At 43.9% G+C, this 27,663-nt stretch overlaps 1 protein-coding gene across 1 annotated transcript in view; it reads left to right on the forward strand.

Moving 5' to 3' along the window:
- Positions 1–20,192, forward strand: part of CAMK1D (calcium/calmodulin dependent protein kinase ID) — a 352,953-nt gene extending 332,761 nt beyond the window's left edge. The window contains exons 9-11 of the mRNA XM_054016595.1: positions 5,731–5,818; positions 6,341–6,479; positions 11,365–20,192. Coding sequence (XP_053872570.1) covers positions 5,731–5,818; positions 6,341–6,479; positions 11,365–11,486 — 349 coding nt within the window. The 3' untranslated portion in view covers positions 11,487–20,192. The remainder of the gene's footprint in view (positions 1–5,730; positions 5,819–6,340; positions 6,480–11,364) is intronic.
- Positions 20,193–27,663: the final 7,471 nt, after the last annotated feature.

The raw sequence follows: 27,663 nt of genomic DNA on the forward strand, positions 1-27,663 counted from the left end.
ACTATCACATCTTTTCAGTAAAATAATTCCCAAGGAAACAAGCAAATTGGAAAAACTAAGGGCTTGATCCTGCCAAATGTTAAATGCGTGAGTAACTTTATGTACGTGAATAGTCCCATTGAATTTGCAGAAACTATGCGGGTATGTACAGCTACTCATGTGCTTAAATGTTTGCAGGATCAGGGCCTAAGAAATTTAAACGCCTCTTCCCAATGATCCATGTGTCTGAACTGTATCTGTTCCCCAGCTGCCTGCGTTTATGTGCTGCTTTGCTGTTTATAATCAAATGGCCTTGGCAGGAAGACAGTATGTTTAAACTCAGAGTTGGCAGAAAAAGGAGGCTAATAATTACAATGAAGTATTGCAAAAGAAAAAGTGCAATATATAAGCCCTGTTGGTAGAGATGATTACATCCTAAACTGCATAATCTGCACATTTACACAGTCTTCTCCAGCTTAGTCTACAGGTGATTTATATTCTCTTTTGCCAGGGTTATCGTTTACGATTTGTTGCAAAAGTGAATATACGGTTTCATCAGTCCATTGTGACTTTTCAGAAAATGACATGGAAAACTAGAGTAACAAAAGAAGCGGTGTGATTTGCTGCAGCTTGATACATTTTAATATTTTCTGTGCTAGTATTAATGATAGCAGTTATGTTTATTAAATGTATTATTGCAGTGTTGTTGTAGCTGTGTCGGTCCCGGGAGATCAGAGAAATAAGGTGGGTGAGTAATATCTTCGATTGGACTAACTTCTGTTGATGAAAGAGACAAGCTTTTAAGCTCCACAGACCTGAAGAACTCTGTGGAGATTGAAAGCTTGTCTTTTTCACGGTCCAGTAAGAGATATTACCTCAACTACCTTGTCTGTATTAAGTATGTTGCTAGGGCAGAATTCAGATCCTACTCTAGTCTAAGGCACATAGCCACATAGCTAAGAGTGAAGTGATTAAAAGTAAGAGGTAGAAATGCAAAGGTCTGATTTTTCTATCAGGATACACAGAGCTGTGATTGAAATCCATGAGAGGTCGGTAGTTCATGAACTGGCCCTAACTCAGCCTCCATCAGTCAGGTTGGAGGGAAAGAAACCAGATCACTTACATGCTCCCTAGGAGCTTAGATGCTGGAACTAGGGGGGCTGGGGGGGCTGCCGCTCCCCCTGGCTTGAAATGGTTTCCATTATATACACGTTTACAGTTTGGTTCAGTGGTGCTTAACACCCCCATTAGAAACTTTGTTCCAGCACCGCTGCCTAGGAGAGGAAGGATGGTCCAGTGGTTATGGGGCTGGGCTGGGACTCGAAAGACCTGCATTTAATTCCCTGCTCTGCCACAGACTTCCTTGGTGACCTTAGACTGTCTTCCTCACCTCACTGTCTGTAAAATGAGGATAACAGCACTTCCCTCTCTTACAAGGGTGCTGTGAGGATAAATCCAGTCATGACTGTGAGGCACTCAGATACTTGATTTCCCGCTGTCCATGCAGAAGCGTGTTGTCCTGCTATTGCCTGGGCCCCTGCAAATTATAATAGTCCCACTACGTGTATTTTGTGTGCTGAACGCACTAGTCAGATAATAACTCCCATCCAGAGGAGGAAGATCGTTTACAAAGAGCTCTGTTTTCAGAAAGTGTTGTTTGAAGTGTAAAACGGCTCCCTGAAGGAACCAGGGATGCGTACAACAGGAAATCAAACTCCTCTCTGGCTCATCCCTGCACGCTATTTATTTTGGACTATCTCTGATACTGTATGCATCTGTGTGTGTTTGTATATGTGTATATAAAATCAGAACTGTTATGTTCCTCCAGCGTTATCCATCACAGCTAACTCCACGTTTCCTGTCATCATACTCCCGAGTATTTCCAAGCAGTATTTGGCCCGTAGAAAGTTTGAATTGGCTGCCTTCGATAAGCATGAGGGTTCTGAAGATAATACTAGATGAAAGATTCTGACTGCCCTTGTGGGCAGGGAGGGACAGGCTGAAAGAAATATGTGCTTGCGGTATTTTGCTGTAGAATCATCCAAAAGGGAGTGTACTGTTTTTGTCTGTCTTGGAGGTTCCTTTAAAGCTCAGTAATGCTATGTCTAGATAGATAGTAAAGGTAGAACTGAGCCCAGATAGATGGATAAAATAAATCAGGTTAGATCAAATAAAATTTGATAAATACATTTAATTTATTTTGCAACTTTAGGGCTAGATTCTATTATGTTTACTCGAGATGAACAATCCCAGTAGCTTCCGGGGAACTACTTGTGGAGGAAGGTGCTACTTGTTATGGCAATAACAACCTGGCCATTGCTGTCCCTTCCTGGAAGTTCTGGAGCACCCTCAGCTCCCTCTGCAAGCACACGTCCTTGGATCAGGCCCTGAGTTCTTGAGAAAGTTGTCAGACTTCCCATACTGGCTTCTGAAGTCTTGGATGTATCCACAAAACAAGCTTCTACACACTGCCCTGCCAATGTGCTTCAGACCTCACCCTTCTAGGACAGTTCAGCTCCTCGGGCTCATTTGGTCCTCAACCTTTGCACTGAGATTGTCCGCAGTGATGCCAAGTAGCGTCGCTTGTGAGGTGGATACCTCTCCATGCACAACCAGACTAAATACTCGCTCGCTCACAAAGAGCGCTCAGGTTGTACGGTAGACGAATGCCAGATTGAGCCAGTTACCCAGCAATGAAAAGCTCAATCCACTTAGGCTAGTCTTGGTCCAGTCCTGTGTGATGCTCAGCACCTCATGAAGCCATACTCTATTCCAGTCCTTTTTTTATTAGACAGAGGCCTTAATCATGTTGCTTTTCTAAGTAGCTTCCTGCTACTTGAATTCGTTAATATTTACAAAGTGCTTTGAGATCCTCCAGATGGAAGGACTTATATAAGTACAAAGTAGTCTTTTTCTTCTTGTTTATTTCTTTAGTATTGTTATTATTATTATTTATTTATTGTTGTTGTTGTTTTATGATTGGTTGAGGGTTGTCCTGCAAGACAATTGCCCGGACTTACAAAGATATATGGTCCCCATTATGTAGCTGAATGCCTCAGAGTCTTTAATGTATTTATCCTCACAACACCTTTGTGAGATAGGGACATACTGTTATCCCCATCTTACTGATGGAGCAATTGAGGCACAGAGAGAGTAAATGATTTGTCCAAGGTCATACAGAAAGTCTGTGGCAGAGCAGGGAAAGAACTGGCTAACACGCAACTTGGACTATGTCCAAGCTGACAAATTGTTTTTACAAACGATAACAATTGTATTTAGTTGGGTGTGGTTTCATGAATATGTTTATGGGCAGAAATTGATTGAGGCAGAAACAGATCATAAGCGATTGGAAGCCTTGAAAACAATGGTCAAAACACCACCTGAACTTCAGAAAATGATCCCCAAACTGTAAAAGTATTGCTTATCTATGGAATCCAGGCTCGGTACAGAGTCGCGTATAGCAGATGTGCATTCTAGAGCACTTTTAAAATAGTAAAAGCAAGGATCCACTGGAAGAGATTATAGATGTAAATACATTCCCAAGTAGTGATGCTGCCCATGTTTCTAAAATAAAATTGGACAAGCTCAAGTGGGAAACATAAACTGTTCCTATGCAGTTTATTAACACTTTCATTCAGGGAGCACAGTTTTCCACTAGCCCTGCAAACAAATGCTATAATGGGCTCAGCTGGTACCTTGTTAAGCAACTGTGCCTTCACCAACAACATTCATGCGTGGGGCATAGTGTTCCTGAAATTTATGAATGACTTTGTTTACCAGTTTGTAGGCCCCTTTGTGCTCCCGCTGGGAAGGCACTGCAGATATCAATGTCTCTGGACCTGTCAGATTTATCAACGTGGAGGATTTCATCGTCTCCAGTTTCTCTGCAATGTCACTGGGTTTCCAAGAAACTTTGGGGGCACTGTAACCAACTCCTGCATTTTTATTTATTTATTTATTTATTTTTGCCAGGGTCCCTGCTAGTCTGAAGGTTTCAGGTGGCTTCATCTGCTACATTTTTTCCAAAGATTGAATTTACTTCTGGAACCATGTAATGAATGTGTGAAATCACCCAGGAGCCCAGCCTTTACTTCCTGGTTTGAGCCCCAGGACTTGGGCCAGGCTGACAGTAGGATTTACCTCTGTCATATGGCATGGTATCCTTGACTCCTGTGACTGTTATTATAACAGCCCTTCTGGCTTGATGGGCCAGATTCACCCTACGTGTAATTCCACTGAGATAACTGGGTTTACAGGAGGGATGAATTTGTCCCTTTGTGCAAATGAATTATTGATGCAAGAACTGGAAATGTTTAAGGCTGTGTCTTGTGGAGATTGAGCTATCTCAGACAGTCCACGTTTCTTTGCTAAGAGACTCCATGTATCTGCTTTACTGAGTGCAAACTTACATTAGTTATGATGACCAACTCCATACATTTCAGTGTGGCAGGAAAATCTCCAGTGCAAACAGAATTCAGGCAGTCTGGAGTTCCTTTGGAAACTGCCGCGTGTTTGGAGGATAAAATATTGATGTTAAAACTTTAGAAATCACATAAAAGAAAAAACGGGTGTTTTTACCCAGATTTGTAATCGTACTAGGAAGCAGCCACACACCAACAAAATAAAATGGAAGCAACATTGGGTGTGCTAGCAGAGACAGGATTATAGGTGGTCTTTTAATCACCATGTTGTCTAATCCTGCTTAGATCAAGTCTACATTACAGAGTGGTCAAAATGCCAGTGTCCATCGGTGCTTTGTTACACTGATGCTCCCATCAGTGCTATCAGTACTGGTCTAAGCCATTGGTAACGACAGTGGGAAGTTGGAGACAAAAAACCCTAGAATAGATGATACCATAATTTCAATACATGAACAATCATGCTTACACTGACCACTTCTGGTCACCGTTATAAATGATCAAAGGGTTGGAAAACGTGCCTTATAGTGATAGACGGAAGGAGCTCGATTTATTTAGCTTAACAGAAGGGGTTAAGAGGTGACTTGATCACAGTTTGTAAGTACCTATATGGGGAACCGAAATCTGATAACAGAGGGTTATTCTATCTAGCAGACTTAGGCTAGGTCTACACTACGGGGGGGGGGGGGGGGAGGTGACCTAAGATACGCAACTTCAGCTACGTGAACAGCGTAGCTGAAGTTGCGTATTTTAGGTCGACTTACCTGGCTGTGAGGACGGCGGCGAGTCGACCGCTGCCGCGCCGCCGTCGACTCCGCTTCCGCCTCTTGCCGCGGTGGATTTCCGGAGTCGACGGCAGAGCCATCGGGGATCGATTTTATCGCATCTTCACAAGACGCGATAAGTCGATCCCCAATAGATCGATTGCTATCCGCTGATCCGACGGGTAGTGAAGACGTGCCCAAAGATATAACAACATACAGTGGCTAGAAGTTGAAACTAGATCAATTCAAACTGGAAATAAGATGCACATTTTTCACAGTCAATGTGATTACCCATGGGAGCAACTTGCCAAGGGTTTTGGTGGATTCTCCATCACTGGTATGTTTTCAATCAAGATTGGATCTTTTCCCTAAAAGACCGCTCTAATTCAAATGGGAACTATTTCCGAGGTGTTCTGTGGCATGTGCTATACAGGAGGTCCGATAAGATGATCACCGTGCTGCCTTCTGGCCTTAGAACCTTTGAGACCGTGAGTTCTAAAGCGAGGGGTGTCAAAGACGGGTATTTTAGAGCAAAGCATCTGTAAAAAGATCTTGTTTTTCTGTTTCAGGATCGCAGGGGACACCGCCCTCAGCAAAAATATCCATGAGTCTGTCAGTGCTCAGATCCGAAAGAACTTTGCAAAAAGCAAATGGAGAGTAAGTGCCATGTTCTCAGGGGGTTACGCTGCAAGCCAGGAACACTGACCTGTTTTCTAAAGCAGGTGCAACCTTCCTGTACACTGAATTGTGTGACAGTCTTTTAAAGGGATGATGCAATATCTTACTTGTGGCTCAGAATTGTAGATAGACTAGTACTACTTATATCAGTAAGCTACAGCTGCTGTACTGGGGATTGAACCAGGAACCTCTAGACACAAACATGTGAGTTGCTATAGGTTGAGCTAAAGAGTCAAGGCCCTGCTGCAGCTGCTAGAACAGATTCCTGTCTTCTGCAGGTTGGGCACAGAGAGGGCGTGAGAGACAGCAGTGTTTACCTAAGCGCTACTCACTGGAAGTAAGAGTTACAGAATCAAGGCTTAAGAAAGGCGCTTTTTTTTTCTCTGTATCTAGTTTACAAAAGTATAACTCCTTAAAGTTGTTATTTTTAAATCCATATCTGACAATTCTGAAAGAAAAGAATAAATTCACAACCAAGTGGGGTTTTTTCTCTCTTTCCAGCAAGCATTTAATGCCACAGCAGTTGTGAGACATATGAGAAAGTTACATCTTGGCAGCAGTTTGGACAGTTCAAATGCAAGCGTGGCAAGCACCCTCAGCCTGGCCAATCCACTTCCCGATGGAACAACCAGGAAAGATTGTAAGTACATGACAACATAGCAAGGCTGCTGCCAACTCCTAGCAGGGTACCGGTGATCAATCAGCAGTCACCCTCTGTTGCTCTCTCCTGCAATGTGTGACAGCTTTGACAGCAACCTGGATCAAAGCTCGTATCACTCTACTTTCCTCCCACTGTGTCAGCCCAACAAATTTGACCCTACGGTATTTTTATTTTCCCAAGGAGAAAAAAACTATTTTCTGGTTGGCTGTAATATTTACCCCTTAGCTGAGACACCAGAATCAGTGGGGCAAATCGGCTCTGATGTCAGTGGACACTAATCACTTTTATTTTAGTAGCAGTCGTACCCTCTTACACTAAGATCAGATTTGGTCCGGTGTCTTGATTGTTATACATCATGACTGATATTTCAAAACTGCCTAAGGCAGGGGTAGGCAACGTATGGCACGTGTGCCAAAGGCGGCACGCGAGCTGATTTTCAGTGGCACTCAGACAGCCTGGGTCCTGGCCACCGGTCCAGGGGGCTCTGCATTTTAATTTAATTTTAAATGAAGCTTCTTAAACATTTTAAAAACCTTATTTACTTTACACACAACAATAGTTTAGTTCTATATTATAGACTTATAGAAAGAGACCTTCTAAAAACATAAAAATGTATTACTGGCACACGAAACCTTAAATAAATGAAGAATCAGCACACCACTTCTGAAAGGTTGCCGACCCCTGGCCTAAGGGATTTGAACACCTGCCCTATATATTTTTCTGAATGTCAGGGAAGGGTGAGGTGGCAGCAACAGGGATCATTTGGGAGAGCTCAGGGTTTCCTTCACAATGAAGTTCATTTTATCCCTATCCTTTGAGCATTGATTTATTCTTCCCTGCTCTCTCTCTTTTGAGGTTTTTACATCACAAAAAGCCAATTAAAATGGGAGATATAAACTTAGCCATTAGATCAGGTCCTGTTATATGGAGATTTAAGATGTGCAACTGAATAGGCTAATGGCTTATTAGACTGCACGTTACTTCTCAGTTTCAGTGGTGGTTTAATTGGCCCTTTCTACAGCAGCATACCACAGTGTTTGATTCATTGTACTATGGTGCATATGGAACTGTATGTTTAGTCCTTAATCACCCTACTCATTGGGCCAGATTTTGGCTGACCCTGCTTTCTCCCCTTCGCACCCCTGCCCACCACCGTGCACCCCTTTGCAAAGTCCTGCCCCACTCCGTTCCTGAATGCAAGGAAGTACACAGGGACTCAGTTAAAAGACGTGACAGCCCCCGTTCTGGCGTGCGCACCCTCCAGCACCTTGGAAACATTCCGGCTGCATCAGCCAGAACGCCTGCAAGGACTACAACTGCTGCCAAACCCCTCTGCTTCCTCCCACCCAACTCAAGCAATGTCAGCCAAAACAGAGCCCTTTCCATTTGCATGTCAGGCACCGTAGAGATTCATACAGATAATCTTCATTGCTGGAAATATATCACACTAAAACCTTTTTGCCTGGAATACACCATTCTAGCCCAGTTCCACATGCTCCAGCAACTTACAGGAAAGCACTACTTTTCTCCCAGGTGGTCTTCTTAAATCACCCAACTGTCACCCGCATATGAATAATATGATGCCTCTTATCTACAAATCACTTCTACTGTGGAGCTAAAACATTCTCACCATGGTAGACTGCAGCAGAGAGCCTGCTGCATGAAGATCTGAGGTTTCATTTTGAATTTGAGGACAGTACACAAATGCGGGACGTCAGTTAGGTCCAGAGAATCTGATTGCTGATTTCACTGTTAACTGTAGATAATGGAAGATTAAACTGTCACTGCTTCTGACCTCAAATGGGTTTTGATTATTATAATGAGGAAATCACTGTTTACAAGGGGTGGTGAAGGGGAGGATGAGAACAAGAACAAAATCCACTTACAGCTGTTACAAATGCTAAGATAGCCCAGTACAATATCTGGCAGTGGAATGTTGCAGAATGATGGATTAAGCAGCCAAGGACATTAAGAGTGGACCAGACATGCTGAGCTGGGTATGTTTGTACGTCACCTGGAATTTAAGGCAGAAAAGAACGGCAAGATTCCCTAGCATCCCAAACTGAACACAATGAGAGATCTTACTAGTGAATACGCAGTAAATTAAAGAGAACAGTTAGGGGGAATGCAGCAAGTAGTGGTAGAATCCCAAAGGAACTGCAAATACAACTCATGAAAATAAGGGAAAGTTTATACATCCAATACAATCTGCAGATCAGCTGGGTCCTGGGAAAAAGGAATATCTCTGAAGAGCTCTTTCCTGCCTCCTTCTTCCTCATTAGTTTTATTTGGGAAAGAATTTCTTACATGGGAAAAGTACGGCACAGCTGCAGATAGATGTAGTAGGTCAAGTGACGTGCCCATGGTCCCACACTAAGTGAGTGACTAAAGAAAACCAAGGTTCTTCCTGCTTCACAGATATGGGGCTTCATTCCCCTTTCACTTTCCCTCACATGGATCAGGAATAACTTCACTCAGGTGAATGGCTTTTACTCTATACAACAAGAGGAGCATGCGAGCTATTCACTGCAACCAACCTTTAGTTCATTGCCAGCCAGTGTAACGGGTTAGTCTCACTTCAACCCACTGACCAGTCTTGTTTCAAACAGTGCCTCTCAAGTAGTGCCTCCAAAGTCAGCTCTCTGTTGGGATTTGGGGGAAAGCCGTGCTAGCTGTACAGGTTCTGGCACGCCGTGGCCATCACTTTCATCTTCGCATTTTTCAAACTTAATTTTAGTTTAGAGAACGTCAGCTAGAGGGGGAGGGGAAGAAAAGAAACGGGGCCCAGAGTTCTACAGATGCTGCCCTTCAGCATCAAGAGATGCTTATTAACAATTATACAACAATGAAGCCAATTATGCGGCTCCGTTATTGGAATTTATCTTATTATTCAGACGGCAGTGCTCGACATAACAAGCAGCTGTGACTGAATGGCGAGCTACATAAAGCAATTGCTGTCAGTGCTAAGATTTTTAATACTGATTAATACCATTAATAGTAAATGTTATGCTGTCACAAAATATATTGGCCCTCTGCACATTGATATTTGTGCTGTAATAGTTTCAACACTGATGAAGCGCGGCCGGGGCGACAATAGTCTGAGACTAGATTTTCCAGGGTACATTCTAATTCTCTCCTACTTGTGTGAGGACATGAGGCTAACTCAGAGGTGCTGTATTAGGATGGTATAAATTACATGTCGGTAAAGGAGGTGTGAATCTAAATAAGTAAATTAGACCCTGCCCAGGATATGGGCCAGACTCTTAGCCCTGTCTGGCTGCTTTATGCTGCTCAAGCAATGTAGAGCTTCCATAAAGCCAGGATATCTGGATCTCTGGGGATTCCCTCTTGTGTCAGGGGAAACGTGTGGGATTACAGTGCACAGCCAGAATAGCAGGTCTCCATGATGCTGGAAAAGGGGATGTGGCTGGGATATCTTTACACCCAAGCGATCCCCAGATGCTGGAATGTCCTTTTGGCTAGGGGGCACCTGAGCAAAACTTGTAGCAGGCTTCAGGCTGTTTATACTGGGGGTCGGTCTCAGGATGGAGGGAATGTAAATGTGACTTTAAACCACGTCAATTGACCCACCCTCTGGTCCTTGAGCAGATGAGAGAATCTGACCCTAATGCTCTTAACTGTGATTTTGTATCTGGTGAGGGCACAGTCACCGTAGCTGCTTACCGTTCAGCAGCCTTTCTAACACCACAGCTAGTTTGTGCATCTGTATCTCATGCTGCCTAACTATGGTTGTACTGGTGCCCACAGGGAAAATCTGGGCAGGTATCCCAGTGCCTTAGCAGAGGATAGACTAGAGCATCAGTGGACATGCACAGAGAGTACCATCAGCAGCGTGTGGTGCAATGCACTCTGGGAGTTTCTGACAGACAGAAAACAGGATGAGAAGAGAGGACTGGCTAAACCAATTACACAAACATACTTAGGGCATCCTGTTTGCATTGCAAAAATCCTGTGTGCTGAACCAGTACCAGGAAAACTGCTGTGCGGCAGCCCAGGCCTCTGACAGCAGGGACGCATTGTTAGTTACCGTCATCACTAACAGAGTTTCACCATGTGATGTGCAGTCACGAACCACATACAGAGCCAACCTTGGCCGTTTCTGGGTACAAAATCTGTTCGAAGTTGAAGTGCATATTAGAATCGGTCAGAAAATAGGGGGTCGGGTTTGTGGAAATTTTTGACAAAATTTGTTGTTCTTTGTTTTCATTGTAATTTTCTGTAGAGTTTTCTGACTTTTGGTTGAAATATCAAAAACCAAAATATTTCATTTTTCAGGCAAAATATTTGGGCTTTCAACTGAAACATTTTGGGGTTTGGGTGTTCATTTTTTTTGACCGAATATTGAGGTTTTTGTGGAAAGCAGACACTTTTCACAAAAAATGTATCCAAAAAAACAATTTTCAATCAAAAAAACAGTTTCAGGAGAACAGTTTTGACCATCCCTAGTGCAGATGTCTGTGTAAGTCTGGGGGATTAGTACAATTCTGGAGGGCTTTTTAAAATCAGAAAACTCTTTATTATAAAAGATACGAGTCGCCAATTAAAAAATATAGCACCATTGTAACTAAATGGGTACCGTAATTGGGCATGTTCTCTTCATGATCCATGCATGAAACTCCTATTGATATTGATGGGAGAAACTGCACATGGAACAGTGGGGAGAATATGCCCCAACGAATCCACAGCTGCTACTTCATCGCAGCAGGAAAAATGGGAAAACCATGCTGGTTATCCTTCCAGTGACTATTTCCTCTCCACTTTATAGAATGACCCTGGTCATTTCTGGCTCAGCAAATCGGCGTTCTAACAGTTTGCTCATCTGTTTTTCTGGCTTTCCTTTTAGGTATGTCCCCATCTGCTCTCTGTAGTTTTGCTTCATCTGCTTCTTCGGGTATTTCTGCAGTAGGAGGAGAACGGAGACCCAGGCCAACCACAGTAACAACAGTGCACACGGGGAGCAAGTGATCAGCAGAGGGGGATAGAGACGGGAAAGCCATCATGTCGAGCGTACCTACTCCGAGTGATTTCATCCTGCATTGTGCACTCGGCGAAGGACTAGAAGAGAGAAGATTTTTTTATGGCCATATTTTATACTGCAATTCTGAAATGTTTCATTTAGCACAAACTGCAATGACTCCAGGGGGAACGGATTTAACAGTCTCTGGTGCTGTATATATGAGTCTAGCAATGTTCTAACTAACAGACGCGCATTCTTTTTCCCGGTGATTTACTCTCTTCTCAGTGTAGGTAACAGTATATGTTGTATTTTTTTCCATTAACTAAAAAGGTCTCGGCTGGATTATTTAAATAGAGATAATTTTTGAGAAATAGACTTTTTTTTTTCTTTTAGCAAGTACTTCCAGTTGCATCCCTCCTTCCAGTTTGCTGAGGGATAGGTTACTTCTGTCGGTAGAGATTTGCATTGACCTTCCAAAACAGGAGGGTTTCAAAAGCATGCATGCCGTTTTTAATTCCTAAAATTGGACTGTACACCTGTCTGGATCTAGCAGTGCCATTACACTAAAACAATCTGCTTTCCCTCTCTTCCTCCTTCTTGGAAACAATGGTGAGAGTTGGTTGAAAACAATCCATCAGGACGTGCTGTGAACCTGCAACATTCATTGACTTTGATGGGAGTAGCCCGTAGTTCAGCAAGCATGTGGAAAATGATATAATGCTTCATCCTGCAGCTCTTATTCCTTGGTTAAACCCTTTGTGGTCCATCAGTGAGGCCACATAACTAGGAGTCAGGAGAGCCTGGGTTCTATTCCCATGTCTGCCCCTACCTTGCTGCTTGAGCTTTGGGCAAGTCACTGCCCAAGGTCAAAAACTTCAAATGTGGCCTCTGATTTTGAGTACCTCCAGTTTGGGGCCTGCTAATTGAGAGCTGGTGAGCACTGCAACCCACTGACCTCAGCTGAAGTTATTGGTGGCTCAGAGCTAGGCCCCAAGTGCCCCAAGCTGGGCACCAAAAATCAGAAAGCATTATTGAAAGTTTTGGCCTTTTTTAAAAAAAATGCCGTGCCTCAGTTTCCCCATCTGTAAAGTGGTGATAATGCTACACACTGCAATGTGGACGCAGCCTGCCTTTCATTGTGGTGTATAAGCTACCTGTGCCCTATACGCCACCGCAAGCATAGAAAAGGCAAAAAACGGGCACTGTCACTGCTTTATCATAAATGTTTTAAATATCCTGGAACAGAAGAGAAGGCAGTGTTCAGAGATCACCGCACTTACAAACCTTGTGAGACGTGACCAGATCTCTACAAGTCATTCCCAGCTTTGATTTTTCTGCTAGGAGGAGAAAAGGTAGAAGGGGAGTTGATGAAACTGAGGCACATTTAAGCTATTACTAGCTCCCTACACCCCAAATACAGCCATCTCCACAGAGAGGCAGGAATCATTTTTCCTTAAACGATTCTGTTGCCACATCCACGTCAGTTATTGTCTGTAAAGAATTAGATGAACCAGTCACAGACACATCTGAATGTATACGGCCGTAGTGAACATGCTACGAAAAGCCATGACATTTACTTTTCATTGAGATGTCAAAGATGTAAGGTGAAATCCTGCCCCTATTGAAGTCAGTGGGAGTTTGGCCATTAGCTTCAGAGGAGTCAGGATTTCAAGAAAACCAGGTGGTACATAGTGCTAGCTCTTTACAAAGATGTCATTGCACTAGCCGCTCATAAAGATATTACATATAATAGATCTCGGTTGAGTCAGTATTAATCTGTGCACCATTTTCAGTCTGGAGATTTAGAGTATGATTTAACCAGTTTCCCCCAGAGGTTCCCAACAACCCCATATCATATTGTGCCTAGCACAGACATTCAAACTATAATGATTTAATGTGAACTCCATAAAACACTCGTGTGCATCTGACTTTCCACTGTGGATATCTGACACTCCACTATATCACCTTGTAAAACCTCAGAGATGCAGCCAGTCTCTGACATAATGGGCCAGATCCCCAGCCAATGTCAAGTGGCGTCATTCCATTGAAGTCAGTCGAACTACTCCGATTTTCACCAGCCGAGGATCTGAACCAACACGTGACAGTGACATACCAGAGCACTGATATGCATGCTCGGTTTTTAATAGAGGAATTGCTCTTCAAAGAGGTTATTTGGCTCCATTCTCAAAGCAAAATCAAAAAGCCACAGCCATTAATTTCTAAGAAACACGTTCAAATGCCTGATACTGGTCTCATTGAAGTCAGCGGTAAAATTCCCGTTGGCTTCAGTGATGCAGAATTCTGCCCCAGATTTGGTAGACAGGAACAGCAGTCAATGCTGGGGGACCTTGTTGAGCTGAGCCCCTCTTATCCAAAATCCTACATTATCTAAAACTGGAGTGTGCCCCCTGACATACAGTGTTTTTCATTTAGGGCCTTATTCATATTCATACTAAGGTCTCTTGCCATCTCTCTGGCAGTGTAAATGGGGCTTAAAGTGGCTGTTAATGCAATTTATGCCACTATAAGACCTATTTATGCTGCCGGACTGGTGTAAAGGGACCTTCATTTAAGTCATAATAAGGCCCTAAAAGCCTTAACTTATCTCAGAACTTCATCTTCCAAATAAATTCAGTTGGCCCAATAAATTCTGATCTCAGTTGCACCCGTGTAAATATGAAGTAACTTGATTTTGAGTCAGTGGATTTACACCACATTCACACTGGTTTAACCCAGAATTTGGCCGATGGTGCTTTCCTGTATATGCTGCTGCATATAAAGTGAAGCTCAAGCAGCCCCTATACCTATCTATCTCATAGAACTGGAAGGGACCCTGAAAGGTCATTGAGTCCAGCCCCCTGCCTTCACTAGCTGGACCAAGTACTGATTTTGCCCCAGATCCCTAAGTGGCCCCCTCAAGGATTGAACTCACAACCCTGGGTTTAGCAGGCTAATGCTCAAACCACTGAGCTATCCCTCCCCCCCATCTATCGCTGTTTGCATTCTCTTCTAACATCAGACTGAAGTTTCTGATTTTGATTTAATTGCTTATAACAATAATCAGAATATGGCCCAGTTCAAATCTGTCTTGCAAAAATAAATGTTTTCCTTCGGCAAAATAAAGAGGAGTGCCATACAGAAAGGCAAGTCCATTGCAAGAGCGCACTCCCTCAATTGATGTTTGGTTAATTTTCTGCCACCGTCCAGTATGTCTACAATACCTCCCTGCTGGATGTGAATAGTGTCACATTTAGCTGTGGCTTTACAATAGTTTCCATTTCATTCTAGACTGGAAATTAGATTTGTCTTAATGTTGCTGGTATTCCACAAGAATTGGATCATTTTATTATCGCTCTATGTGGATTAGTACCTTAAGAAAAGGATCAGAAGAAGTTAAAAGTAAAACGTTTCTTTCTGCCAGAAGTCGAGGAGATGGAAAGCTTTTGTTTCTCAAGAACTGTGGCTGGGGATCTGACAGGTATTTGTGGGAAGGGGAGAGCGGAGATTTTTACTGTCATTGATTCACTACGGATCTATCCCTCTTCAGAGCCAAATCTTTTCAACTTACACCCCCACACGTCTAGTGACAGGTGTAACTCGGCAGACTACACCCCAGCCTGGCCTGCCAGTTGAGTTCTAAACCAGTGTTATGAATGAGTGTAAAAATGAACAGTATGTAACCAGTGCAGGTGGGTGTGAGGTATCATAAGAAAGCACAGCTGGTTATTTTCCAAGGGGCCATCTCATCAAACCATTAGTGGTTCACTCATTGCATGTGGTCTCCATCTCGGAGACTTGCCCCTGAGTTATGCTCCTCTTAGCTTTATTTGTTTAAATCGCACCACTGTGATTTGTTAACTTTTTTTTTCCTGGACTCCCTCCTTCTGGTCTTTGCTTGCAGCCTCGATTGTTCAATTGTTACCTCCAGAGTCACAGTTCTCATCTGTGACACCAACACCAATGTTCTTGTCAGGAAAACATAAAACTAACCCAGCTAACACCAGTCGCCTGCAGGAGACTGGCGACTGTAGGTTGCCTGGGAACTTCCTGAGATTGAATGTCAGTTCTGCAGTGTCAGTGCCACACACCACTGATTTTGCGGTTGACTTTTTATTCCTAAAGCAGCCTAGATTTCCCACTGGATCACCTCCTGAAAGACAAACTGGATATTGACCCTGCAGCGCAGCTAGTGAGGAGGCAGGTGAATGGGAAAAGACTGTCTGTGGCAAAATGAAACTCACCCGCCCCGATTATGCTTTAGTTATTTCTGGGCAGGTAATGTCTCTTCTGCATTGGTCACTATCATGCAGGTGCCATCAAACTAGTCGGTTCAGAAAAGCTTTATTAGTTCACCTTCTTCTAGATTGTCTGTTAGTATAGTGGACTGAAATTTAAAAAAAAAACAATAGTAGACACTGATTCGCTGCTGCTAAGGATTAAATGATCATGTAATGTGTATTCCGTGGGGAAAATTATTTTTAGGTGGTTCTGAAAACAGAAATTAAATGGGGACTTTTAACATTGAAGTCAGCTTGAAAAAAGAGGAGGTATATCCTCTGATCCATGTATTTCCTGGGTTTGCTTTGCTATTGTTGACAACAGTTGTATCTATAACAAGTTTCTCTCCTTCACAGCCCTGGTTTATTTTCCCCCTTTTCTGCCTGATCCTTCAGTGACAGCAGAATCCCATGTTTATGACATCGCAGTCAGTTGCCCTGGTGGTCATTGTAATGTCACAAATGAAGCATTAGGAGACAAATCTGGACATCACCATGAGAAGGGGCCATACAAGTACCTCGATAGAAAAAATCATGGCACTCGAGTGGCTCGGGCTTGTCCTGGGAATCTCCGCACTGGGGTGAAACTCATGGAGAAAGGCGTTTTACCCTTGCAAATTGACAGCGTGGCATTGGATCAGTTTAATCATTGCCATGCCACCCACACACCATGTGACTGGTATAGTCTTCCTCCATAGAAGAGAGTTGTAGATGTGTTTTCATGGTTACAGACCAATGGCTTAGCCTGACTTCTCCCCTAACTCATCCCTGCCTACCAAAGCCTTTGCAAACTATGGTGCAGGGTTGTGTGATGCACAAGGGGTATGGTATACTGCAGCATCACACCCTTCCCACTGAATCAGGGCCTTCCAGGCCTGCAGGGAGGGCGTTGGGGGTGTGTATCCTGCACTGCAGGATGAAGCAGGAAGAGCAGATGAGCCAGGAGGAAACAAGCCCCGGTTCGAGCCCAAATAGCTTTAGTCATTAGCAAGCAGTGAGAACATTCTGAACAAAAGTGAATGGGGAAGTGGATCTGTATTTGTCAGATTCAGTGAAACCTGTGCTAACATTTCCACCCCCATTAACCAACAACTTCTGTCTTGAGCAGAGCTGGGCAAATACTGCAAAACCTTGGGCTGAATTTACAAACAGAATTTAGACTTCTGTGTTTGTTCTCTGCAGATATTCCGGGAACCAATTTACTGGCTAGAGTGTTTGCAGAGAGAGACCATGGAACCCCAGTTCAGCGAGGTACAGAAACACATGTCTACCTTTGCTTCCCGTTTGACTTTAATGGGATTCATCACATGCTTAAAGTTAGGCATATGCATAAGTACCTTCTGAATTAGGGCTCCAAAGTGTTGTTTCTGCAGATACATCAGTTCAATGGCACTATTCATGTTCTTCAAGTTGCGCACATGCTTAAGTACCTTGCTGAATTGGGCCTAAATAAATACCAGAGAATATTCATGGGAAGGGAATTTTGCTTTCATTATCATGACCATTTGAACCAGAAATCTGATTCTAAGAATTATGCTCATCCACTCAAAGGACAGAAACCTATCATGTGGACTTGTGCGTCTAATCAAAACAGTATCAAAATCAAATGCAACAGAATGCTCACTAATGCAAAGTATTATCCAGCCAGTAATTTCAAGTAACAGATATATGAGGGGATTGCAATCTGCTCATAGACATTTGGTGAACAAAAATTCATTTGGTAAATTATTCAATAGAAGATTATTCACCCAGCAGCAGTTTTATGTGATCCCTGTAAATTATCCCAAATTTCCAGTACAGTTGTATCTTACCCTTAGATTCATGTCTACTAGACAATTTCTTTATTGTGTGTGCAATATTCCCTTGGTGTGATTACTTATTTTATACAGATTTCACAGATATTTAAAAGTTTGTCCTAAGACATAAATTCCTTTTCTGGCTTCATTTAGGATTGTATCCATATAAATTACATTTGTAATTAAGCATACGAGTGTCTTAATCTCAGATGTTATTTTTCAGGACTCCACCTAACAAAACAGCTGATCAGTGCATTGATCTTTGGTTTCTATTAGCATGGTCAGATTCACAGTGCCTACATTTTTCCACGATAGAGAGGGAAAACAGGGCGTGTGTGTGAGTGTCGTGAAAATCACTGCTAAACTCACAATGACATGAAAATGTCCAATTAATGCACGATATTGCACTGCATGTATTAAATTGTACTATTTCTACATTTCCCAAGCCTTTGCTGTAAACACATCCTGGACCCAGTCCCCTGGGGTTTCTTTTAAGTTTGGTTTTGAAATGACTATATGTATCTGTAACTCGAAATCCATCGTTACCTAGCGCTAACTGCAAAAGCTGACGTTTTGTGAACAAAACACTGCAAAGCCTGAGAATGTATTTTGTCCTTTTACTAAATGCTGTGCAGTTTTTAAGGGAAGATCTCTGTCTAGAGCGGCTTCATTCTATGCATCCGTCAGTTACACCTGTCTTGGTTCAGGGAAATCAAAACTGTTTTTTGTTTTGTTTTCACGTATGCTTAAAAACAATTATCTACCATTAAAATCCCTTGTACTGGATTTACTGCACAGCGAGGGCTGCCAAGCAAACATGTTAGTTATATCTATGTCTCTGCGCTTGAAGATAACAGCAAAACTTAGACTGGAATGTAGGCTAAGTCAATTTATATTTTCCGCCTTTTCCTGAGAAGCTCTTGGAATTTGGCTTTTGCAGATCTGTTGCAGAATATTCTGTTGCTGTGGACCAAGCCAGCTGCTGAATATCTTAGTCATGTTGTTCCTAAAGCATCAAGTGTCAGAACTCATTTTTTTCAGTTGCATTTAACCCATTGTGCTCCAGGCATTCAAGTCTGTATTTATCAACAAAAGACTTCAACCCTATTTTCTGTACTACCTGGAAATGATTCTCGTCTTCTCTTCTGCTGATCGGTCTCTGCGAATCATTTTGACTCGTGATTTCTTTTTCTGAGGCTGGACAAGAGAGAGGAGGTCACACAGAGCTCTCAGTATCAATGCTGGAACCCCACTCAACTAATCAGCTGAGAGGGCAATTTGCCTGATTGCTCAGTGTTTGCTGTTTATATTACAGAAGAGTCGGACATTACTGAAAGCTCAAAATCCACAAAGGGATCCAGCTGAGAGCTAGGAAATTGCTTGCCAGTAGGAAGATGGGTTCAGTCATTCCTTCACAATCAATTTCCCTGGAAGCAGCATGCTTGGCAGGGGAATTTCAGCAAAAGTAAGGCCAAGGTGATGTAGGGAGTGAATTTAAAACCTTCTAGCTAGTTTGAGAGCTAGTTTCTCCTACCCTTGCAGCCCTGCACAGTGGCTGACTAGAATCTCACCGGAAAGCATAATACCTCCCTCCTCCATGCTTTTGGGGTTAGCATCACAAGAATGAAGCAAGAGTTGCTCTTCCCGCTGGCTGACAGGATACAGGGAGGGGTGATGGGGAATGGTTCTGCTATGGCCCTGCCGTCCGCATCAGCCCACAAAGCAGTGGGCAGCCCTTCTGCAAAGTCTCAATTCAGCAAAGAACTCCAAGCACATCAGTCTCATTGGAGTCAACAGAATTTGTGTGCCCTAAAGGTAAGCATGTGCTTACGTGCTTTGTGGAATCAGGGCCCACGGGAGACAGAGGTGCTGCTATGCTGTGCACACAGAGGAAGTCCTCAATCAGAATCCCTCCTGCATCACCCTCTACACCCACCAAGCATAGCCTGGGGTCGCAAGGGCTGAATCTTGCCCTAGGTGAGAAAGCCAGGTCAGTATTTACCACCTCTTTATTCATGCCCAGCTTCTGCAGCCCTGACATCCCACAGACTTGAGTAGAACATCGGACCAGTTAATCAGCTCAGAGTGAGTTACTAGGTGATTCATGTTTCTGCTCATCCGGGCCAGTGACGTTTCTCTCTGAGTCTTTGCTTCTGGGTGGGAAGCAGCATTTCTGCATTTTATTTATTTTTAACATTTGGCTTGGGACAAAAAAAGCCCAGCCTGCCCAAAGGGACATTTGGGGAGGATTCCCGAAATAGCACTCGACTGCAAAACATCTCTTGGTTTATTTTTACAAAGATGCGAGCATGTTTTATTAACAAAAAGAGAAAAAAAAGCTTACAATTTTAATCCAGGAATGTCAGTGTGCCTAATATTACAGGCCTTGTGATTGATACAATTTCATAACAACATCCTTGTCCAAATGAAGGGAAATAGTGTATTTACTCCATGCATGTACTAAGGCATTGCAAAAAGTTTAACCTGCGTAATGGGTTTGCGAACCTGCAAATTGTTAATGGGGCTATGTCGCAAATGATTCTCTGCCTTGACAATCATGTATACATATCGAGATTTCTATCATAATGATAAGTGAAAGGGATGATTAATTGTTTTCCTCCAATAAATCCAATTAAATCACCATGATCTGAAGTGTCCTACTATTTTCAGATACACTAATCCTTCTGCATGTGTGGGAGAGGAAGAGAATTGTATGGCTGAGATGGTTATAACACCTAGCTCTTATCCTCAGTAGATCTCACAGGAGGTCAGCACCGTTATTCCCATTTTACAGATCGGAAACCTGAGGGGGGGTGTGAAGTGACTTGACCAAGGATACTCAGCAGGCAAGTAGCAGAACTGGGATTAGAACATGGGTTGCTTGAGTAGTATGCCAGTGCTCTAGCCACTAGGCCACACTGTCTCCTATTATTGCTGTAGTTACAAAATTTTAATGTGTAAGAGATCTAATTTTGGGAACAAATATTTAAAAAATATGCTCTTTCCTCAGCCTCCTCTTAAAGTTGAATATGATGATTATAGGGGGCTATAGCCTTAGTTAGTGTAAATCACCAATGCTCCAATGACTTCAGTGGACTTGTCCTGATTTACACCAGTGGAGGATCTAGTCCAGGGTTTAATGTCGCCTTTCTCTGGTGCATGGAACAAATATTAATTATTAGGATCACTCAGTCACGCGAACTAATGAGTCCATCATTCTAAGCACTTAGCTCCCTCAAGTCCCACTGAATTCAAACAGACCTACAAGCAATGAAAAAAACAATTATTACTATCTATTCCATCTCCTTGTCAATACGGGATATGATGCCCAAAGAGAGGATATATTATTTATTAGTTAAATGCTCTTGGAACGTTATTGTTTTATTTGCTATTGAAACAGCACCAACAGTGTGCTAGGTAGTGAAAGAGAGAACAAATAAGAATTTGAGATCAGTGACCCAAAAAGCTGTCATTCTAAATAAACCAGGAACAGAAAGGATGGGGAAACAAAGGACAGCAGTATTTCCATCACAGCACTGTAGGATCTAAGGCCTTTGCTGCAGAATGTAGGGCCGGCTCTCCAGTGCCTGGTGTGTAATGCACAAACTACAGTGATTTACAAAGTGATTTGCCCCTTTGGGATTTCCATACCAGTCAGTTCTGTGTGCCTATGCTTTCAGCTCTGCCCCTTGTCAATGAGGCACGCTGTATTCGGTCCCTTCTAAAGCTGTCCAAAATAGCTCACTGTGGGGACCAGCACAGCATTGTTTAAAAAGATCTGTGTTGTCATTTAAAACAATTATATAATGCAAAGGACTGTGGCACTGCAAAAATGTACTTGTTTAAAGGACTTGTACATTTATTTCCCATGTGAAAGTTTGCCCCTCAAATATCTCCTGAAGCTGTTATGTGAAACAATGACCTCTGACAGAATGTCACATTAGAAGATGTTAGCTAGACGCCCCCAGGTGCCTCTCGTGAGATCAGTGGAGATGAACTTTTGACCCATTATAGCAATATCAGAAAGTGGTTCTGTGGTACATCTCGTCCCTTTGAAAATGTGATTATTTCAGCGTTGTACCAATGACAGCCGCCTTCAGCAGGGGGCTGGGAAGGCTATGCAGACAATGAGCTCAGCCCATGGGGACTGCTTGTGTCACTCAACAGAACCCCTCCAGGCAAGCAAAGAACAACAAAAACTATCCCACCCAGTGCTTCCTAAAGAGAACAGTGACTGCATGTGAACAGCTTTGAACGTGCTGATGGGTTGGAGAAAGGGAGAGGTAAACAAGGGAAACATGGCTCCTAAGGACATCCAGGAAGCAGAGGATGTTGCTAGTTGGACCATACTGGTAGAGCACAAGATTAGGAACCAGAAGTTCTGAGTTATGTTCCTGACTCTGTCACCTACTCTCTCTGTGTCCTCTGTTTAGTCAAGACACAATTTTGTGTCTTGGTGTGAGGAGCTCAGAGAGATACAAGTGGTTTCACCACAGGTCTGTTAGTGGGGACTGAGGCAAAATCTTTCGCTACAGGACTTTAACCACCTTTCATCACCTTAGGACAGATCTTCAGCTGGCGTATGTCGGCCCCCATGACTTAAATGGAGCGGGGCTGATTTACCCCAACTGAGGATCTGGCTCTTGAGTTCTGTATAAAATTCCAGGAAGCTCTATCAGCCTTACCCCCACTTCTTGGCTGTAAGATTGTTGGCTGCTTTGTAGACTCAACAATTGCCTCGTGTGCACTAAGCAGTGACTAGTCCCCTGTGAAACAGGAAGAGAAGATCAGCGCAGAACAATTGAAGGCCTTTCACTCCAAGGCAGGATTGCGTACATCGTGTCGGTGTTTACTTGACCTCACTGCCTTCACCTCACGGGCGCGGGCTCAGCACCACATTCTTTGCCTCCCTTTTCTTTTGTAAAATAAAACAGTGCAATGAAAGCAAAGGGACAGGACAGAGACAAGGTTATTGAAAATATTGCTACTGTAGCCCTGCCAAGGAACACAGCCACTTCCACTCCTAAGGGGAAGGCCATTGGGCTTATCTGAAAAGGCTTGGGGAGCTTTGTGTGCAGAGAAATTATGGTACCTTGAATACCTTACTCTTATTCCATACAGTGAGTGGCTTTCCAATGAACTTCTCTCTGTCCTATGTGGAGCCTGTCCTTGGGGGTCCTGCTCAGGCATTGCTGCTGTTGTTTGAGATGAATGGGAGGTTTGCATGAGTGAGGGCTTCAGGATTGCAGACACAGAGAGGGGAATGAGAGCAGTGGAAGGGCTGAGCTAAAGGGTGATTGCCCCAGGCCTGGCCTTTGCCGCTGTTGTGCAGCTTCCTGTGTTGGAGTAGTGCCTTTTACTATGGACTTAAATTCTACTAGATGCCCAGGATCAGTTCTGGCTTCAAGACCATCTCTTTGGGTCCCCATCATCATTTCTTCCATCCCCTAAATGGAGGGTACTACAGCCACTCCAGGGCTGATAATATTGAGGATTTAGGGCCCAATCCCACTAACGTCAATAGCAAAACTCCCACTGCCTGCAGTGGGTGCAGGGTTGTTCCCTTAGCTTTCAGGAGAGTGCCTTTTGGTGACCCTCATCTATTAGGAAAGTGAGACTCAGGCTGATTCAATGACCAACTTGCTCTCTTTTTTTTAAAAAGGATGTTCCTTTGCATAGGGGCTCTGATGGTCCCTCACCACTTTTTTCCTCGAGGCTCTGTCCATTGATGGGAGGAACCATCTATGTTATCAGCATGGGGTAGATGAGACTCCCAGAAGACAGAACACCTCAGAGTCCCCCCTCAGCAGCCTCAGTGCGACAATGGTGTGGGAACATGTGGGGAAGGAGCGTTTGTGCCATCTCTCTAGGAGCTCCGGTAGTTGCAGCTATTAGAAATAAAGGGGGAACGGACAGGGCCGGCTCTAGGATTTTGGCCGCCCCAAGCAAAAAATTTGCCGCCCCAAGCTTCGAGAGCGCAACTGCCGAAGCAAAAAACAAACAACCAAAAACTGGAATACCGCCCCTGGAATTGTGCCACCCCAAGCATGTGCTTGCTTTGCTGGTGCCTAGATCTGGCCCTGGGAACGGAAGAGGCAGAGGAGTGGGGCGGAGGTGGTGCGAAGGGAGACCTTCCCTCCCTGAAGAGCAAAGAAGAAGAGTGCTCTTGGGGGTAAGGCACTGGTCTACTCTCAACCCATCTGCACTCAAATCTTGCCTCTGCCAAAGACTCCTTGAGTGAATCACTTGGGCCCAGATCTGCACAGGTATTTAGACACCTAACACCCAATCAGACCAAGGGGAGTTAGGCACCTAAATACATTTGAGGATCTGGGCTTTAGTCTCTCTGTGCCTCATTTCCCCATTTGTAAAATCAGGAGGATACTTCTTCCTTTTCTCCTGCTGTTGGTCTGTTTAGATTGTAAGTTTGGCTGGGGGTGGGGGAGAACTGTCTCTTCCTGTGTGTATGTACAGTGCATGGCACAATGGACCTTCAGTCTCAGTGGGGCCTCTGGGCGCTCCTGCAATAGAAATCCTACAGAATTGCTGAGAGCTGTGAGGAGCAGGGTAGCAGGAGCATTTTGATCTATGTAGTCAGCTCTCTACTTCCAGACCGTTTAGCATGTCGGGTTTTTGAATTACATTGCTGTATGTTCCTGACTCTCCGGCTTTGTTTACTAAACCTGAATTCCCAATTACCCAACTTTCATCTTTCATCCTTTAGTTCTTGTTTTTAGAACTGCAGCATCTGGCCCTGTAGTGGTTGGCTGATGGTCTGTTTACAACCTTCACAAAGGGCTTCATTTAGGAAGCAGTAACAGGACTAAGGGATCCATTTGTTAGGCCAACCCGTGGGCTGTGTGGTTCTCCTGGCAATGGACGTGCTGTGCGATGCTATTGGCTGTATTTTGCTAGGGGATAAGAACCACATGGCTTTGTTTCGCATCACAATCTAGTTATGGCTAAAAATAAATACAAAATTACAAACAAATGTTTACTTCTGTAGGAGGCCATCTGGACTGAGACCCTCCATTCCTGAAAGGCACATATCAGTTTTATATAACACCCTCAGCAAGTTCACAGATGACACTAAGCTGGAGGAAGAGGTAGATACACTGGAGGGTAGGGATAGGGTCCAGAGTGACCTAGACAAATTGGAGGATTGGACTAAAAGAAATCTGATAAGGTTCAACAAGGACAAGTGTAGAGTCCTGCACTTAGGAAGGAAGAATCCCATGCACTGCTACAGGCTCGAGACCAACTGGCTAAGCAGCAGTTCTGCAGAAAAGGACCCGGGGATTACAGGGGATGAGAAGCTGGATATGAGTTAGCAGTGTGCCCTTGTTGCCAAGAAGGCTAACGGCATATTGGGCTGCATTAGTAGGACCATTGCCAGCAGACCGAGGGAAGTGATTATTCCCCTCTATTCAGCACTGGTGAGGCCACAGCTGGAGTATTGCATCCAGTTTTGGGACCTCCACTACAGAAAGGATGTGGACAAATTGGAGAGAGTCCAGCGGAGGGCAATGAAAATGATTAGGGGGCTGGGGCACATGGCTTATGAGGAGAGGCTGAGGGAACTGGGCTTATTTAGTCTGCAGAAGAGAAGAGTGAGGGGGGATTTGATAGCAGCCTTAAACTACCTGAAGGGAGGTTCCAAAGAGGATGGAGCTCAGCTGTTGTCAGTGGTGGCAGATGACAGAACAAGGAGCAATGGTCTCAAGTTGCAGTGGGGGAGGTCTGGGTTGGATATTAGGAAAAACTATTTCACTAGGCAGGTAGTGAAGCACTGGAATGGGTTACCTAGGGAGGTGGTGGAATATCCATCCTTAGAGGTTTTTAAGGCCCAGCTTGACAAAGCCCTGGCTGCAATGATTTAGTTGGGGTTGTGTAACACTGCCAGACCCTGGTTGTTGGCGGACAGGATTGAACCTGGGCCCTCTGGAGCTTAGTGCATGAGCCTCTACCACATGAGCTAAATGCTTCTTAGCTAGGGCTGTAGATCAGAATCATTTTAAACTCTGAGTGATCTCAGTGCCACTAGATGGGACAGAACACCACACCCAGGAGGTGTGTGGGTTACATTGATCCTGCTTTGAGCAGGGGTTTGGACTAGATGACCTCTTGAGGTCTCTACCAACCCTAATCTTCTATGATTCTGTTGAGAGTCAGCATTTACCCGCAGAGGTATCTGAGATATCACTGTTATAGCCTATGCTAATTATAGAGATAACTCAGATACCACCATGGACAACTGTTAATGGCAATTGCTGGATAATGGATATACGTCCAGATCAGCACACAGGGAGATATGTGGGACCGCCACCATCTTGGCTGACTTAGTGGGCATCAAACCCAAAACCTCCACAGTGAAACGCATGAGCTACTACAGTTTGATTTGACTAGGGGGTTACACACAACTCAACAAGCTGGGTGCATCTCACACTTCACTACGGGACTGAAAATAAGTGCCTAACTACAGGCACTCACGGCTGAAAAGCCTGGATTTATAGCTTAAGCCTACATGGTGCATTATAAAACCAAATAGAAAGACAAAGACCTGCTCCAGGGTCCTCACTCAGATGAAGACAAAACACTGGACAACAATATTGACGCTAAACAGGCCTGGGTCAAGGCAGGAGAACATCACTGCAGAAGTGGGTGCTGAGGTGAGATGCATAGGAGAGGAACAGCCCTGGGCATAAAGGATTTGTGGCTCAGTGTGTGGGGAGTAACCTGAAAGGTTACGGAGTGTGGGGGAAAGTGACTAGAGGAACGGCTAGGCGAGAAGATGCGGAGGTTCAGAGAAAGTAGGGAGGTAAAAATGAGTTCAGACATGTAAGGAACGGCAGAGACAGCAAAAGCCTTCTGAGCTGCTCTGATTTTCATTTCACTGGCCCTATGGAATCTGGCCCAGCAGCAGCATTTGATTGGTAAAATTAGCTTATATGCAGAACATATCACAGACAAGATGGGCTGGATGGGAAAGAGAGGTGAGATGGAGGGAGGCCAAAGAGGAGGTGTTTGCAAGAACTAAGTAGAGAGCTGATCAGGGCCTGGAGCAAAGGTCTGACTGAGGCTGGAGAGGAAAGGCCAGATTATAGGGATGTCCTAGAGGAAGAAATGCCAGGATTTGACAAGGGCTTGGATGTGAAGGGCGGAGGAAGGAGAGATGTTGCTCCAAGTTATTTCCCCCTTAGACCACACTGATCTAGAAATGGATTTGGGCCAGATTCAGACCTGGGTTGATAGCACAGCAAAGTCTGACAGGGTTTGGATCAGGTCTGGTTTGGGATCATCTGTAATCATCTAATAAATTTCATCTCCACTTTGATTTTATCAGTTTTCCATTTGTATCCCTGAGCTATGGTGAGAGGCTTGGAATCTTGGATAGAATGCAACCACCTGACTATCTTTCTCCAAAGTAATTTATTGTGATGCAAGAACATGACAATGGGGGATGTTATGTTATGTTCATGGCATACACATACAGAGACGTTAGCTAAAAACCTAAAATACTCTTTCTGGAAGGTGTCACCGTAACACTATTTTATTTCTTAGAATTCAGAACCCTAACACACAAGAACCCAAAGCAGAGAGAGCAAAAACAGGCTGCTCCCTAAAACAAAGAGGCACAATTCACTCCACTTTAGGCTTTCTGTTGACTGACTATGATCGCATGCTTTCCTACAGAGCCTCTTACCCTGCAAGCAGGACCAGGAAGCTCTTACTCTGAAAGTGATAGTGTTTCATTTTAACACAGTTTACAACATTATGCCTGTGGCAGGGCAAATTTGCTCCTGCCTACTTTCTATCCCACAAATGGTTCAGAGACTTTCTTTGGGTAAAATGCCTGGTGTGGTTAATTTACAGCGTTCTTTTCCACCACCTTTACAGCATTTGCAGCTCCTGAGGCAAGAAAGGGTGAGATCTCATGTGTCTCTGATTAGAAGCCTGCCCCGCTCTCTCTCTTGCTCTCACATATCCTCTTCCTCCCTTTTTCCACTGACATCCTGGGCCTTTTCTACCCTGTGGGCTATTGAATTTATTAGCCTTTTAACTCTCTCCAGCCCACCCCAATCGATCAACTGGGCGCAGTTCCCATAGTCAGC

Source organism: Malaclemys terrapin, chromosome 1 (genome assembly GCF_027887155.1).
Source record: "Malaclemys terrapin pileata isolate rMalTer1 chromosome 1, rMalTer1.hap1, whole genome shotgun sequence".
NCBI lineage: Eukaryota > Metazoa > Chordata > Testudines > Emydidae > Malaclemys > Malaclemys terrapin.